The sequence below is a fragment of the Vespula pensylvanica genome, chromosome 10, assembly GCF_014466175.1.
Source record: "Vespula pensylvanica isolate Volc-1 chromosome 10, ASM1446617v1, whole genome shotgun sequence".
NCBI classification, from domain to species: Eukaryota; Metazoa; Arthropoda; class Insecta; order Hymenoptera; family Vespidae; genus Vespula; species Vespula pensylvanica.
The window spans coordinates 3454805-3473794 of record NC_057694.1 but is presented as its reverse complement, the minus strand read 5'-3'; the positions used below and the strand labels follow the sequence as shown (position 1 = coordinate 3473794).

Sequence of the window (18990 nt, the reverse complement as noted above, 5' to 3'; positions counted from 1 at the left end):
AGAGAGAGAGAGAGAGGGCATAATGAGTGAACGATAACAGAATTATCTTTAGTGCATTTACGGAATGGATGCTGCTCAAGATCTTATCGAAATTAACATTAGACATCAAACGTTACACTTTCTATCACACAAATATCCCGTTAAATGAAATATTGAAACTCGGTAAACCGGTCGACACATGTTATATCCACGTTGCTTTTGACGCGACGAATTTCTCGCATCGGTGATTCGTTTCAATTAAAATGTCGCGTTTTAGTCACGTCGGGAAGTTGCAAGCTGAAGGCAGAGCCGGAAGAAAAAATATCATTCTATTCCAGTATGACTAGACTGGTCTCTCTCGAAAAACTTTTGACGTTTCGAACGCAACAACAAAAATAATACACAAAAGAGTAACACTTTTTTCTTTTTTGTTACATGTCTCTACGTAGATACCATTTATTTTTCTAAAACTTCCTATTTATAGTTCACGTAAATATAAAAAAAAGAGACTTTTTCAATTACGAAACTCGATTGATAGAACGTGATCGAAAGAAAGAAAGATAGATAGATAGATAGATAGATAGATAGATAGGTAAATAGAAAGAGAGAGAGAGAGAGAGAGAGAGAGAGAGAGAGAAAGAGTTTAACATTCGAGGGAAAGAAATATTTGTTGATAAAAAATGTGGATATACAGTTTTTTTTTTTTTTCATATGGAGTTAAGTAATCGTATCTCCCAATGTTTGCGCTTTGCATATATTGAAACACTGATGTTGATATTGAGTCTTACGGGAAATCATCGTACAAGGGAATACGAGTAAAATTTTTATTATTCGAATAATTGTTTGTATATTGAGAAAATAGCTTTAAAAATACCAAGAATGATATGGAAGAGGATGAACATTCTTGTTATTTATTAAAAAAATAAAACAATTGTTATTATTAATAAAAATAGATAATAACAACTATTCGACGTAACGATCAACTTTTTCTAATATTTATTATGTCTAATAATAGTATGAAAAATTAAAAAGATGTAATATATTTTTAATTTCCTTTTTAATGGCATCTCTCACAAGTTTTACTTAAAACTCATAAATTTTTTATTACATACAGCAATAGATTTTTCATTTGAGTTTTCGTTCTCATTTATGTCAATGTAAATAACTACTGTCACCAATATCGCATTTCACGCAATCATTCGAACGAAATTGATTCGGAATCGCTGTTTTAAATTTTTATTCCTGATTAAAAATATTTTCATTTCTTCATGTACACTACGTGCAAATATTTCATATCGATTAATAATAATAATATTATGGGATAATAACGTAGGATATAACAGTTTTTTTCTCGATTGAAAAAAGTTAAATCATGTTTTGTCTCTCGTTATACAAAAGAATCATTTCATGGTATCACGTGACAACTTAAATTCTATAAAAGAAAATTGTGTTTTAAAATGTTTTTTATAAACAAATTCGACGATGATTTTTCTCTTTGAAGTAATCGAATATTTGACAAAACAACCATGTTCTCTGTTATAAGTTAAACTTGTGTTTGATTACATAAAGAGTATTTAAAAATAAAACATAAGTTGATGGGAAGTTAGACGCTCTATTGAAAATTGCAAAGAGTTCTTTTATTGTTAATTTCACTTTGAGAAATTCTATCAGCGTAAAAGATCGTACAAAACTCGACAAAGAATTCAGGAGGATCGTAACGCGCGAGAAATGAAAAATAAGAGAACAAAAGCGTGAGGAAGGAAAGAAAACGTAAGGGGGAAGCAAATACGTGCGCAAAATCGATAATACATGAGATCAATCGATATCGGTCGAATGTATCTTCGATATCGAATATATTTCACTCGTCATAAGAAAACAAGGCTCACGTTTCTCGTAAACGTGCGTGCAATAACGTTCCCTGATATCGAAGAATCATAAAGATCTCATTCTCTCTTTTTCTCTCCCTTTGTCTCTCCTTCTCTCTCTCTCTCTCTCTCTCTCTCTTTCTTTTTTCTTTATGTTTTAAATCTACACTGGTTTCTTTTTCTCTTTTCTTTTCGGTATTTATTGCCGAAACTGCAAGCACGGTCGAAAGGAACCAATCATTTCAGTTTGTTTCCGATATCACACGAATTTTAATATTACTTGAACATTCTATTATAAAAATTTAATAAATTTTATTTGATTTTCTTGAAAGAAAGAAATTTTATCTAAATAAATAAATCCAATTTGTTAAGAATTCCTTACGTCTACGATTGTTACTCAATAATTCGTAAACATCTATATATATATATATATACACATAGTTTGAGTTATTTCTAATGACATAACCGATCATAATAAATGCACGTTGAATACATATATGAAAGTATATGTATACGAAGAACGGTGTGCGTACGTTTATAGGATACCTAATTATGCGCCAAAATGATACGGGACTATGGGAGGTTGCTTTAATATTCCGCAGCTGGTTCTTGCTATGTAGCAAGACGTAACGTATTACGGCACGGAAACATGTTTGCGACTGCATTTAACCTATTCTCTCTACCATTCTCTTTTCATCGGTTTAATCTAAAAAGACGATGTGAGAGGAATCTTTCGTGTGCAATCACGATGGTTGTACATTCGTATGTTCAGTTGCAAATCATATGTTTGGCATGTATAATTAGTAAAGAAGAAAAGCTTGCGTAAACATATCAAAAAGAAACAGAGAGAGAAAGAGAGAGAAAGAGAAAGAATAATTTAATTTTAGCTAAAGAAAATTTTAACGAAGGAAAAGAAAAACTTAGAATTGAATTAAAATGTCTAAAAATTATATTGTGTGAGATAATATATAACAGAGTTTCATTAATAAGAGAAAAGGAAAGAAACTCGAAAGGAAGGAAGGAAGAAAGAAAGAAAGAAAGAAAGAAAGAGAGAAGAGTTGAGTTGTAAAAGCTCTTGACACCAATGGAATCGCACTATTACAATAACAATATGTGACGAGAAACTGTTCGTATTCGAAACTATAGAAGCGGAAAGCACCACTAAATCTGTCCGCTAAATTTAACGCGAACTGGAAAGACTCGAGATTTTCGCTTAGGTGTGTATGTATCTACATATAATACCTATACCTATGGTATGTATTTCTACTTACGTACACACACACACACACACACACACTGTCGTAGCCCTGTGGGCTATTTCCAACTTTTCCTTCCCAACTTTTCTTTCCCTACTTTCTCTCTTGTTCTCCATACTTTATTCTATCACCAGCGTCGTTTCGCGTTTTTCGATTTTTTCGAACGACCACGATACCGAGAGAGAATCACATCGATAACTTTTTTTCGATGTTTTATGAATTCCTAAGAGAAAAGTTTTGGTATTTACTTGTATTCTTAAAAATCATTGAATTTTGCAAATTCAACGAATACGTGACAAACTCGGTGTGTATATTCCAATCTTTTACGTCAATGCATTTGCAATACCCGATCGAAATCTAAAAAAATCTATTTCGTTAATGATATTTGTAGAAACATGGTATTGTATGTACATATATCATTTTTGTTTATATTCACTCGAGTTAATTAACTTTGACGTATGTTTGAAAACTTTACGTAACACACACTTGTTTCATATTTCTTTTTACACTTCAAAACACTTTCACAACGATCATAGAAATCTGTTCAAATAACAAATGACTTTATAAATTGACTTAAGTTCAAAGGCCAAAGTAAATAATATTATCTCGAAAAAAGAGACCTGTAGCCGACTTAATTTAAATTAGCTATCGTCTTACATTTAATTGTTAACATTTCTATTTGTTTTCTGATCTGTTAATAAAAGAGACTTGTACACGATAGCTTATAATTTAATTATCAATTAACTCAAAATTTCTACGTCAGTAAAAAGACTTCAGCAGAAGATTGAATCGATGAATAAACAGGTATTACATTACATTTTGATACTGAATAATGATGAGAATAATGTAGTATTAGTAGTAGATAAATACTAAATAAATCAGACGATAAGGCGATACTACAGACGTTTATTTCTTATAACTTGAAAGGTTAAAACCTCACGAAGAAAGCATTTATAGAGAGGACTTATATAATTCGTGCGACATTGTTTCAATAATAAGATTGTTCAAATTCGTCTTTGAAGTCTTGGCCTATATTTTAAGAACACTTCGTAGAAGGAGACCACTCGTTCACGTGGCGCATTTCCAAGGTGCACTTTGTACAAGCCCATGTTAAATGCAAGTTCAGGGAGGGTAACGTTTACGGCCTTCGGTCTTCCATTCGCCAACTACTTCGATCACCCGACGAACCTATGCACCTTATCGTATATACTCACCGTTACCATCTCGACGCGGTTATTGGCTGCTATACTCGCATGGGAACATAAATTATTGCTTTAGTTAGCCAGTCAGGGCTTATCCGTTTTTACGACGAGCACGAAAAGAAGCTACGATTTCGATCGATTTTCTCTTTGTCTGTCTCTCTTTCTCTGTCTACTTCAATTTCTCTCTTCCTTTCTCTTTTTCTCTTCAAAAATATAGCAACTTATTTGAAACGAGTTTGAACTAGTGAAATCATTCTATTTCAACAGAGCATATATACCAATTTAGATCTTGAGAATAGACGTTATTTTCCATTCGGACATATGTGACATTTTCAATTTTATATATGATATTCATTCACAAACGATTTCCATTCTTTTTTCCTTTTTACGACGAATCTGTGAATCAATGTTCGTCTATACCAAACCTACGTCCATATATTTTTCCATTATAATAATGTTTCTTCTCAAAATTGATTTACATTAATTCTCTTGTAGCATTGAAACGTTACATCATTTGAAATGTCATAAATGCGATCCCAATAATCTAACGTTATCTTCATAAATAAATGTTTTCAGATCATTGGATTCATTCTTAGGTTTGTTGGAAATCTAAATAAAAACAATAAGATTTTTCATTCGAAACGTGTCTACAGAGAAATAAATCACGTATGTAGATATATATATACGTACTATATGTACGTAGGTATAGCATAAACATAGGTATAGTCTGAAAAGAAAAATGATAAAAAGATACGTTATCGTTTAATAACATTATTAATCGATATTTCGTTCTCAAGCGACGTTAAATTCATGAACTTCAAGAAAAATTTAAATTGAGGCAAGTTTCTGGCATTATTTCGAAACAAGTTTCGCGACTTTCGATCACACAAAATCATCAACGTCGATTACAACCTATCTCTATATAAGCAAGCATGGAACATCACTCGTAACACTTCATCGAGCAGAGTGACGTGCTCGATCGATCGAACTGCGTGATTTTGCCATTCGGGAAATTGTGAAAAGTTCTTTTACTACTCACATTTCCACTCTCTCAATTCCTTTTACTATTTTTTTTATTCGCTTATTTTTGAATGGTACGAGTTGAATTGATTACAGTTTTCATTATCGTCGATTGTCGGAGAACAATAGCAGTGGTATCGAGAATATCTAGAGGAATGGTAGGGAGTACAGATCGTCTTTGATATAGTATACGTTTACTCGAGATACACTACGTGATCTACCAAGAGCTTTGTCTGAACATTTGATTTGTCCAATCGATAGACGCGGTTCTACATTTACCAAGATTCCTGCCATTCTAACTCAATTATGGTAGGATAATATTAGATATTAAAACAGGAATTGAATATAATCGATAGGTTCACTTCGGTGATTCTTATCATTATTATTCTGATTATTATTAATACACACTTATCGTTTGATTTACACAACATTTGCATATAAAATATTGGGAATATTTCAAAAAAATATATTCTTTCAAGATTTAAATAAACTTGGAAAACATACGAATAAAGAGATGTTTAAAATAAGATTAACGTATCGAATCGCATTGATTGGAATTTTGCTATGATTTGAAAGAATAAATAAGACTTCTGTCGTGTCTAATATTTTCTTTTCTCTCCCTTTCTCTTTCTCACTTTGAGTTTTTTCTTTTTCCTTCAACAAGCTTCAATAGCTTTCTCAGCGACTTTGAGTAAAGAGGACAAAAGAGACATAAAACCACGTACTTTCAATGTCCTTCTGGGAATAAGTTTGGACCATGAGTTAACTCGAAGAGTAAACTTTTTTTCAGAAAAAGAAATTGCGAGTACTCGATGTTTCTTAAACATCATTTCGACAAACTTATTTGAAGCAAAAGAAATAAGAGGAAATAGATAGATGGATAGATAGATAGATATATAAATAGATAGAAAGAGAGAGAGAGAGAGAGAGAGAGAGAGAGAGAGAGAGAGAGAGAGAGAGAGATAAAAATATCAGAAAATAAAACAAAATGATTCTACAAAGTAGAAGAAAGTATTGTATAAGTACTTACGTTAAAATTTTACGAGACGATGAGGATAGAAAAAGCATAGACAAAGTTACAAATTACGGTCAAAGAGATGGAGTACTCCTATGTTCTGATCGAGTTTTTCGATAAAGCAAGTATCCTGAAAGCTAAGAGCTTCGCTAATTTCTGTAACAGTCTGTAAACGAGGTAAATGAGAGATTTTCTGAAAGTTTACCTTTCGTCTCTCAAAGTTATGTTTTTATCCGTGCTTCTATGTTTATATAATATACTTAAACAGATACATACAATACGTTTCTGTGTGTACATACACTTTTCTAACACATTCGTATAGAAATATTCGGAAACTGAATGTATAACTTTTTTAGTATGGATGAAATGTTCTGCATTTTTTTTAGAAGATTTGAACATGTTAATATGTGAAAAATGTTAATAAATTTCCCTTTGATCATGGTTTCTAACATAAAATATAAAATAATTATTAAAATATTTTAATTAAAAACATAAAAACTTATTATTAAAGTATTTTTAAAAAATGTTATAAAAATATATGCATTTCGTATATTTTAATTATCTTATCCGGATGTTATAAATATTATTAAAATCAATCGATCCTAAAATAATTTATTATTTAAAGATTCATAAAATTGCTATTGTATCGTAAAACTCGACTCTTTTTATTATAATTTCCTAAATCTTTTAATAAAAAAATAAGGATTATTTTCTATTCCCTTTTTTTATCGCACCTACATAAACTACTATTTTTTCTCCTATTCCTTCCTTTTTTTTTTATAATTATTAATATTTTATGATATATACATAGCACATTGATACATTCTTTTTACATATATTTATTAAAAAATTTCCAGTTTTTTGTTGAATCAACAAAAAAAAAAAAAAAAGAAAGGAAGGAAGAAAATTATCCAATTTCAAAAATTTTCCGAATATTGTTGTAACCTACTATATATTGTCGCAGCTTTTAAGAGAGAAGTAATCTTTGTAATATAGCCCTGATATTGGACTGTAAAATCTCAGCCGTTAGTATATTTGACTACGAAATGGTATGAAAGGACTGCGAAATGTGTCGTAGTTGGCCGAGGAGAGGATTTCACCCTGTACGATACGAATGTGAAGATAGAGCTGTTAGAATGGTTACGTCGTCGTCACAAGAACAATCGTTATCGTACGAGAGGGCGCGAAACATTTCCCTAAATTACCATTCACTTTTAATAACGACTCTCGCACCCTTCCATCGCATAAACGATTGAATTTTGGTCTCTTTTGTGTCTTTTAAAAGATCTATTCTCTCGATAGACGAGATCTTTCTCTTTCGTATTTTTTCAAACTCACAAAGTGACAAGCGTTAAATACTATTCTTTTTATAACTACTTATTAAATACTCAATGAAACTTGTGATTATGAAAACGATCTAATTAAAAGTCATATACATATAGTATATTTTTTATTCCGAGATATTTGGACATTTTCGTTTGAATCATTTAAAAATTATTTTACTATAATCGCAAAGATGAAACAAAGTATATTTATTTTTGAAAAATAATTATTTACGTAATTAAAAAATTTGAAGAATATCGTGTTACGACATATATATTTTAATATCTCAAATTACTTAGACCACTTTCATAGCCATCGGTACACGCATATATATCTCATTCCATGAATTTACGAGCTTTATCGTTGAAATTTGTGTTAGACGGCATACAGTTCAACTACAGATAAGATAACATTCCAATATTATTACTTCGTCGTTAGTTGACATGGATTAAGTCATTGCATGGTCTATTTTCTGCGAATACAAGCACTTCATCGTCATATTACGATATCCTAACGTTTCAATTTCCGTTTGCTAGTTTGTTATATTGTATTGAAGTATATAATATATATACATATTTTAATACAATATAACTCCAATTTGAAAAATTCAACATGCGAGAGCTTTTCTTGAATCTTTTTTTTTTCACGTCTTATCACGAATTATTTTATTTTTCTCGATAACGATATTATTCTTTCCGCGTGTAGTCCCTGAAATCGCTTGGAGAATCTTTCGTATGGTGTCCAATTATTCGCGACACGATCTGGATACGAGGCACGATCGTGTTTCGGTTCGCTGAACATCGAGGCGCATAGCTTCCGTTGATACGTCACAACTTCTTATTGGTAGGTACGTGCCGGTGACCGACTAACATTCTATCCTCGTCCGTGGATATCTATTTCTTCTTCTTCTTCTTCTTCTTCGATGATGCTATTTTTCTTCAAGCCATTTTCTCATAGTTTATGAGTCAGTAGGGAAGAGAGTTGGTTACCTACCATCTAAATCGTACCTCATAAATTTTATTTTTATTACCGAGTGTAAAAAATATCTAATGGTAAATATAATAAATCTATCGAAGGAATTAAATATATAAGAAAAGAATTTTTTTTAATTATTTAGAAATATTTGAATTGATCGGGTATACACATTTTTGGATTAATTTATCTAATCGATAATAATCGAAATTAATTTATCTAATCGATAATATCAAATAAAACATATGATATCTTTTTGCGATACAATTTTAACAACTCTATTCTCCTATAATTCGTCAAATAATGAAAAGTTCAGTTAAGGTCGATCAATGGATTAGATTGATAATGAGTGAAATATTTCTATATATGAACAGAATATTAGATATAGATTATACGATCATTTTGCCTGTATTACGTATTCGTACTTCTGTCAACTATACACACATTTATATTTTATACAATTTACGGATAGATATGTATATATGGAATAATAAAATTAAATATCAGAAATTATCAGAGAAGGTCGTAGTTCATTTCATTTTTCTGACTTTACTGTATCTTTAGAAAGGTCAAACCATATTGCCGGCCATTATACGAACTATGTTAAAAATCTTGACTCGTAGACATATCGTAGATGCATACGTCAAAAGGAAGTTTTACCGAACTAGCTAAAACGTCAATAATCGATCGTTCGATGTATCAGATGGATGTATCTCGCACGAAACATGTATAATTTCAGCGGCAGGTATGGTATTAACTACAAATACAATATTTGTTTTTAGTTAAATTTATGTACATATAGCTAACGTTTATTTAAGGAAAATTAAAGTTTATTAATTAGCTCGATATTACTTACGATAGAATACGTACTAAAAAAAAAAGGTTAACACACTATACCGAAAGTAATATCGTATATTTAGCTTTGATCATGCGAAGGTTGTTGCATGTTGCTTCTGAAGACCTATAAACTAACAGTGACGTTGCTCTTTTTTGTTATTATTTTTTTAGTACTATTATTTAAAAATCGAAGTAATATCAAAGCGTCATTTAAATCCCGGAATAACAAACTGAAATTTAATATTTAAACAAATATATTTTTGTTTAAATTAAATACATAATTTATTATACCCTATATACATTATTACATTATTTAAATAATTATAAAATAATCAAAGATATAAATTATTTAAGCTTAACCGTATGGAAGGCTAGACCTTTAATATTTACTTGTCGGAACTCAAAAGAATATTAACTCGATAACTGTTAAAGTCGTCGACGTATTTGATTTATATACAGCACTTGTATACGTTTAAAATATATTTAAAGAAATGATATTGCGAATTAATAGTCTTTTATTGGATTAAATATCAGCTCGTAAAATTAATTTAAAATAATATTTCAAATCGTTGATGAAACCAAGCTATTGACGAATGAAGTAAACAAATCTTTTAGTCGATAAATAAAGTAAAAAAGAAGAGAGAGATCGAAAGAGAGTAGAAGAGATATTTTAGTTAGTTAATATTTTATAAATAAACAACGGTGAATAATTTGGCGAAGATGTAAACGAATAAACAAAGAAGAAGTTAGTGCTAATAATACGGAAGACTTAGGTAAGTCTTAAGAGTAATCTCGCCCGGAAGCTTTTAAACAGTCGAGTTTTATGGTCGTTACCTGTGAATTTCTCGTAGATCTTAACTACTTTTTTTCCATCTCTCTCTCTCTCGCTCGCTCTTTTTTCCTCTCACTTTTTTTCTTCAGTTTAATAAACTGAAGCCTTACCTTCTTTCTGGGACACCACGAATTAATATTTTTTCAATTGGGGTGAGTATCCTTGAAAAGATGGACGAGAAGAAGGTATAAAAATTGCATTTCTATGAAATTCCAATAACGTCGCTGAATCTAACGAACCAATTTTCTAGACTTTCGATGATTTAATTACTTAAGATATAATAACTGAACATTTCTTGAGATATACCAGATCGGAATATAAACTGCTGTTCGATGTAATACGAAACCCCAATAATTTTTTTTTCTCTTCATGCGACGAACGTGATAGTTTCTCGTGCTATATTCGTGATAAAAATAAACAAAATCAATGAATACAAGTAAATGGTAAAAGATAACTGATCACCGATTAGAAAGAAGCAATGAAGGACGATACTTATTTTTTTATTTTCTTTTTACCATAGCTACGTTAAAATGGTTTTATTGACGTAGGACTCGATTGCTCGCGACACGTACAACGAAAATGGTTGACACGAGATTTTCGAGAAGCATAATATACACAACGGAATTTTCAGAAGATATTTGCGCAAGTAGGTATGTGTTTGTATACTCACGCTATAAAACTCTAGGCCATTTTGGAGAAATAGGTTTTTCGTTTAAAGAATACACGAATGCGACTCTTTTTCTCTCTTGACTTTTTCTTAGCTTTCTTTCTTCATATTTCTTCCTTTTCTTGAAAAGTACATTTTAAGCGTTCTTTGAAAATAACAACGTATCAAGAATTTTTCTCGAAATACTTTAATCTTTTATTTCTACTTTTTAAACTTTTTCCTTTTATTTTATTCATACGAACTTAAAAATTTATTTGTTTCGAATTGCTTCTCGAACAATGAGATATATATATATGTACGTTCATTTCAAATAGTTTCATTTATATTTCTCTACACCGAAGAGGTTTCTCATTAGAATTAATAGTGATAGACGTTGATAGACGTGTGAACGTGGAGTAAAATAATTATTAATCGTTATAGATAGCCAAGCGTCGAACTCGTTCTCTTTAAATAGTTTTCTTCATTATATCGTTTTCCTATCTATTTACGTACACACGTGTGATCTTTTTATTATGTCGATTTAAATACTTACGGTGAAAAATGATATCAAGATAATATTTAAATTGCGCAATAAATATGTTCCATTTAAAAGTATATAAATGTACGAGAGATACTCGAGCACTGAACTAAACCGTATGGCTGCTGTACACAAACTAATCTATGTTTTAAGAGGCTACATATTAAGACGATCGATAATGTTCTAACCAAAGTCAAAAGATAAAAATCAAACAATAATAAAGTTTGTTGCCGATATTAAACTACGCGTATCGTTTGCTTTGTATTTATCTGTGACCTTTCCTTTATTTCATATTAAATAATGAATGACTTTGTCATGATGATTCACGGTCAAATAAAACGCGTCTAGTCAATTTTGATTTCCGAGCAAATTCATGTATTTTGAACGTACGTGACATACATCACTATGACGCAATATCTTGCATTTATGAGGTTTATAACGAGTATTGCCATTTGCTCGTCAATGATGCATCATGGACGGTCTCGAAACCAGAAACGAACGATGAATAATTGCAAGATAAGGCAAATGTTAATAAGTTTTTTCGAGATTAATTTATTCATAAAAAAAAAGACTTTTTTCAAATTTCTTTGTTGGCGTAAAGCATTATAAAAGTATGACTAGTGAACAGCTTTAAAGGGGAACAATCGATTTATCTTTCTAGATGAGTTATTTTCCAATGAAAAATTGTAAAAGTTTTAAAAGGCTATTATCATAAGAACGATATTGTTCGTATCAAAGAATATTATTTATCGTAGAATCATAATGCGTGTGCGATATAAAATATAGATATTAATGTAAAATAATAATTCGAAATAGAATAAAATTAAAGGAAAACGCGAACGTATTGTGCAATATTCTTTATAAAAATACAATTATTTCTATATTTTTCATTCTCGATTCTCTATACCTTTTCATATGTCTGTTTTATCCTTTGTTTGAGAAATTTTCTTCTCGCAATTCCAACAATCAAACTGAACACATTGAGAGTTCTCTTTTTTTTTTTTTTATTCGATCGCTATCCTTTCTATTCTATATTTTAATAACTTTCTATAATATCAAAAGATGTCGAAACAAGAAGTCAATAATTTACAATCGAAAGAAAAGAAAATATACATACATACATACATACATATATATATATATATATATATATATATATATATATATATATGATTCAGTATAGCAGTAAGGATGACCGAAGAAGGAAGAGATAAATCGTCTCTCACGGAAATCCTTAGCGAATAAATCGAAGTGGAAAGAAAGAGGAAAAGAGATAGGGAAGAGCAGAGTCGTCCCACTTTCGAGCTTTACGAGGACTTTGCATTCTCGCAAGAAATGCGTGCATATCGCATGGGTCTTGAAGAACCTTAGATGTAACTCAAAGGGTGGGAAAAATTCACGACGCTATCAATTGCAAGCTATACGAAAAGGTAAACGAGTACGTAGTAAAGGATCAAAGCTGAGAAGAAAGAGACGAGGAATAAAACTGAAAAAGGAGAAATCTGAATAGTCCCGAATGAAAGGGAAAAAGGAAAAGGATCTTCGTAAAATATTGAGGAAAAACGAGGTACCGTATGTAATATAAATGAGGATAAGAGAAAAAAAAAGAATAATCAAAGGAACCAACTTCGTAAAGGAGATAAAGAAAACAAGTTGTCTACATGGAAATCAGCCTTCTCACTAGCGAACGCTAATATATGGATACCTTTCCCAGCTAGTTCGAGAACGATAACGCCTTTATTTCCCGTACATTTTCCCGAGAAGCTAAGAAATTGCTTCGCTTTATTGGCTATGATCCGGTCGAACCTGAGAAATGTTATTTACGCTACTGCCAGGGAAGATCTCGTTTCATTCGAAATATATGTATGTAGGTACACGTTTTAGAAGCTATGCGTATTCTTTCTTCGAACTTTGTAAGAGTTAACGTTAACCGAACAAATCCAACTAATCTTGTATCTTTTTATTCGATCCATTTTCCTTTCTATCCTCTTTCGTTACTCCTTCATTGAAAAATTAATAAGTTGTTCAAATAGATCTAATATCAAGCATCCATTATTTCTCTACAGTGTCTTGGAAAGAATGTTTTTTATTTTCTTTTACTTTTCCTTTATTTTTTTTTTTTTTTTTTTTAGGTCATGATCGATTAACTTAAATACTTAGAAGCGCCTTTTAAAAGCTAAATGTATTTACAACTTGACGAATAGATTAGCTCGAGGTATTAACAAAAAGTATTGATATGAAAAAGCGTGGAAAATGAAGTTGAGAAAAAACAAATATATATGATTCTGGCTTTCCTTTAATCTACTTATGAATATTTCGTCTTTAGCTAAAAGCGAAATAATAACTGGCTTAATGTTCTGTTTTTTTACGAAGAGTTATTATTTTTAAAAGTTGATACAATTACAAGATTGAAATTCTGATTTTCATCTCGTATAAATGGGATGTAAGTGAATGTTACGGAAATTAAAAAAATAATTCTGTACATCATTATTGACCATGTAGACGTACAATATTGAAACATTACGGATTATGCCAGTTTTCGTAAGCTTAGCTGCTAGATCTTTTTTTTTTTTTAGATAACTTCTTTGGTAATACGCACGCCCGGATATAGAAAAAAATATACGAAATCTTTTAAAAGTTAACATAAAAATCATTTACAAAGAATATAATATTTACCATAGAAACAATATCCGGATTTAAGCCGCTTTTCGAATTCGTAACGAATTTCGAAAAGCTTTGATGGACATACGTCCGTTAGAATACGCGTCGTTAAATTACGAATTCGTCCTCGATATATTCGTTTCGTCAATGTCGACGTTTAATCTGTACGTTTTCAGCTTGGTTTTGAATACTAAGATTAAAAGATTAATGATTTTTCAATATTCTCCACTTTTATAAATACCGAAAAAAATTATTGCATCTATTGTTTTCTTGAAATAATGTTTAGAATGTGCAGTGTATATATACAATAGGTGAGCCTTTTTTAAAGACAGACGAGAAAGAAAATGATTGATAATATCATCGAAATCGAAATATTGTTTATCGATCAAAAATAATATTTCGTATCAATAGTAATAGTCGTGGCACTATCAGTGTGATTCAAAACTATTGATACAGAAATTGTACAAAATAAATACGTAAATGTAACTAAATATTTTGCATCGTGCTAATTCATAAATAATATAAATCAATTTCATAGCTATGCAAAATATTAAAACTAAAAATTCTGATTACACAAACAAAATAACACATTTATTGAAATTATCTTACTTAAAATATATTTTTATCGGTAATTCATTAAAAGTATCGTTTTATTATAATAAACTGTTTATTTATAATAATAGAATTTACTTGTTTATGAAGTAATCGAATATAATATAATTTATAGGTATATAAAGTTTAGAAATTGAACGGATCTCTTTGAATAAATACGATTATAGTATCCGTGGGAAAAATTATTCCAATATAAAACATTTAATATCAATTGCACATGAAATATATTATCCGTTAAGATGATAATCTCGCGTCGAAGTACCATTATGGGTAGGTATGCTATTTATTGTACGCCTATTACTCACGGTGATTCGGAACGCATTGACACCACGATTATCGATTTTGACCAGCTTCAGAGACATATTTCACAAATGTTTGTGTCGTTGGCAGATAATTATTATCACTATATCCGGTCAAGCGAAACAATGCTCTCACATTTCGCGCGTCAACGGTTCGAAAACAAAACTCGATTGAATTTAGCATCCAGAAACGCTTTTACATCATTTCGTTCGTTCCATTTTCTCCTTGATTATTCTCCGCTTCATACTTCACTTTTCGAGTCACGCGAATATTAGTGAGCTTGATCGATTTTTTACCACTCTTTAAGAATTTCTTGGAAATCCGCAAAGCACGAGAGATTATGATTACGTCGTAAAAGTAATCGCATGTAAATCTTCCTTTCAAAATTTCTCCTTATGACCTATCTATAATCAGAGAGAATTGATTATAGTATTGTAAAAACTACGATATAAAATAAACCTGGCGATTCATAAATTATTAATAAAGAGTATCTTTATGTAAATAAAAGAATATGTAATATATTCATTATTGCATAATGGTATAACTTTAATTGCAAACGTATACGTGTGCGTGTTGAAATATATTAATAAGTTTATTTAAGAATTGATTTATATTAACAGTATTAAATATATTAATAAATTAATTAGGTTAATAAGCGATTATATTAAAAGAAACTCTCTGATCAACATACGATAGGTACATACAGGAATTTAGTTTTTCATTAAATTTCCTAAAATAATATGTATACATTATAATGTATTCAATGTTTCTATATCTTTCTTAATTAATTAAAAAATTCTAGAGTTAGAATTTTATTTCCTAACTATACTAAAACTAGTACCATACATTTTTTTTTCGTAAGAGTTTATACAAGAATGATTCCTTCCATGAATATACCAGGGTCATTTGAAAAATTGATGATTTTTTTTTTATTGTTCATTTTAAGATGTGTTTCACTTTAAGAATGAAATGTATCTATACATCCTCGTATTTAACGTTCGTTGTAATGAATTATTAACGTTCGGCAAAAGTCGGAAAAATTTTAATGATAAAATTTACGTTTAACGATTTACTTGTTCTAATGAGTTTTCATTTCTATCCTTGAATTTATTCTAATGATAAATTTAAATTAATAAACGTTGCACTTTTACAGGTTTACATACGTATACTTATAACGAGAGCACCCATACCGAACGGGAGGAGGACGAAATACTTACTGTGAAATATGAGGATGGCAGATGGTCAAAACCTTACTACGATTGTGGTGGTGGCAACATTTGGATGTTGACTTATACCGTTCCTTTCTTTGGATATGTTAACGACACATACTTTTTCAAGTACGTATAAAATATATTAATTACAGTACCTCGAGCAAATGAGAAGGATAGAGAGAGAGAGGGAGAGGGAGAGAGAGAGAGAAAGAGGGAGGGAGAGAGAGAGAGAGTACGAGAATGAAGATCAATGGGACACATTGAGCGACGTAAATCGATTTTACGTCAACCAAAGAACGTTCTTCCATCGCGAGGACGACGTCATTACACGCACGGAAGAAGCTTTGTATGTGCTAATGAATATTAAAACCTTTCTTACCTTTTCCCTTTACCGTTGGCATGCAATACTCGAGTTGCGTTAATTAGTAGAGGTTTCGAATTGCCAATTTTAATGAACGACGTTAGAGACGAATAGAGAGATACATTTACTTGTCATGTTACTAGAAAGACATTTGAACTTCCGAGTTTCTTCCTTCTTGAAATTTATCGTACGACATAACTCGCATGAAAATTTTCTCATTCTTTCTCTCTCGATCTCTCTCCCGATCTTTCGCTCTCTTCTTTTCTCTTTTCCTTTTGATCAATAGATCGGTCGATCGTTTACATACGAAAAGTAAAATTGGATTGTATTGATGACGAAGGACAAAGGTAAATCGATATTTCCTCGAGGTACTCGACTCAGCTCCTACGCAGCTCAGGGACAACTAAACGGAGACTGAAGCGAGCTGCCACAAGTTACATCAAAGTTTATGACTTACTCAGGCGCAACCTTGCCGATATTGCTTCAACGAAGTTGAGTTAGCCTCCGGTAAACAAACTACTTCAACTGTTTCGAATTTTGTTAAAAAAATATATATATATATACATATATATTTATGGGTCGAATAATCTGCGTTATCTGCTCACCTTGAAATTTTCGAAAATCAGTAATATTTTCAAACACTTTTTCCTTCCTCGGAATAATAACGTTTGTCGAAAGGTCATCAAATGTGTATATTTCTTTCTATAATAATTTTTACGTTAATAAACGTTTGCTCGTTCGTATAAATTTTGTTTATTCAGAAAAGCGTATATATTTGTTATAAATGAAGAAAGTGGAATTATTCGAAGACATTATTTATCCTTTCTTGGTAAAAATGTTAAGAGAAAAAGAAATAAAAAAGAAAGGAACAACAATAATTAGATCGGAACGACGGTCCTGCAAATACCATTCGAGTCCTGTCGTTGACCAGACGGACATCGCTTTCCTGGCACCGTTATGATTTGGAAAACCGATCCTTCCGGTTTCTTCGTATCATTTGAGGATTCCGTGGTGGGAGATTCATCAGTCTGAGAGAGCACGGGATCAACGAGATTCGTGAAAATAAGGAGAGAAATCAGGGTGGTTGCAATCAGTGCCACTGGAAGATGTTTCATATTTGTAAAGGAAACGGGTATGCGAGCAAAATAAAATTGGAAAAAAGTAGAAAGTTTTTCCGTGGAAAAAAAGAAGAAGTGGAAGTTTAATCTTTGGACGAATCTTTGGAGGAAAACGAAAAGAAATTTGTAGTCTTCCTTGAGTGCAATAATTGGGTTGTTCTTCGTCTCTTTCCGAATAGTAGCAACTACAATTAAATCATGAAATAGAATGTTATTAATTATGGCGAAGTAATCAATTTTAAAAAATATTCTTCATTTCCTATAATATTTCCGAACAATATCTTTCATTAATTTTAACAAATCCTAATTGATATTTATCGTTTAGTGAATATCGAACGAAACGTTATACATATTATTGAAACGAATAAGAAATTGTTTCTATCGATTATTCGATTCATTTTACTTATGTTTTGTAAAGAGATGAAGGTATTTTTTTGATAGTCATCAAATGTCGAAAATAATGAGAAGATATTGTATACGGAATTCAACGCACTCACATACACACACACACACACAAATTTTCCTTTAAACGAATTTTTCGATTATATCAAAAGGATTTATTATACGTTTTAATGCTCAAACTTCGCAATTTTTATGTAATCGACCTTCTTAAGTTCATTCATATTTTTTCGATAAAATTTCTTATCTCGTGGAAAATACGCGAGCCGTAGTTGTATCTATTTATAACGTTTACCGCAAAATAAAATCGTCCATCGATGACGATCATGTGTTAATTAACTCACATCACAGTTCACTCGATATTCTTTTTCTCCTTTTCTTTTTTCTTTTTTTGCTTCTTTTGATAAAGACACTCCACGAGGAATGACGTGATCGACGGATAAAGAGTTTTCATATATAACAACGAATTCTATACCTTTGAATTATCGAATAGCTTATATAGGAATGCTCGTTTTCTTTGTCTTCCCTTTATTTCTCTATATATTTTGATTTCTTGAGCTTCTTAATATCGATATTATAGATTATGCAAAAGTTCCTAATAAGAAAGCAAAGATGTTCTCGCAAGAGTATCTACCGACACATCTGTTTCTAGCAGCATTCCACGTTCATATTTATAACCTACTGCCAGCAATACGCTGGTATATGACGTAATCTTTATCAATGCTTCGCGGGTGAAAAGTTTTCTTGGAAAGACATAGCAAAATTCGCCCTTGAATTATAAACTCATACGTATTTCATGCAAAGATACCTCTACAATATACACAGGTATGTACATTCGATGTA

At 30.9% G+C, this 18990-nt stretch overlaps 1 protein-coding gene and 1 long non-coding RNA gene across 2 annotated transcripts in view; one reads left to right on the top strand and one right to left on the bottom strand.

Moving 5' to 3' along the window:
* Positions 1 to 18990, top strand: part of LOC122632360 — an 88409-nt gene that overhangs the window by 23607 nt on the left and 45812 nt on the right. The window contains exon 8 of the mRNA XM_043819069.1: positions 16212 to 16395. Coding sequence (XP_043675004.1) covers positions 16212 to 16395 — 184 coding nt within the window. The remainder of the gene's footprint in view (positions 1 to 16211; positions 16396 to 18990) is intronic.
* Positions 17368 to 18808, bottom strand: LOC122632729. The gene is made up of 2 exons (XR_006327932.1): positions 18623 to 18808; positions 17368 to 17933 (listed from the first exon to the last, which is right to left on the bottom strand). It is a non-coding gene; the product is annotated as an uncharacterized LOC122632729 (long non-coding RNA).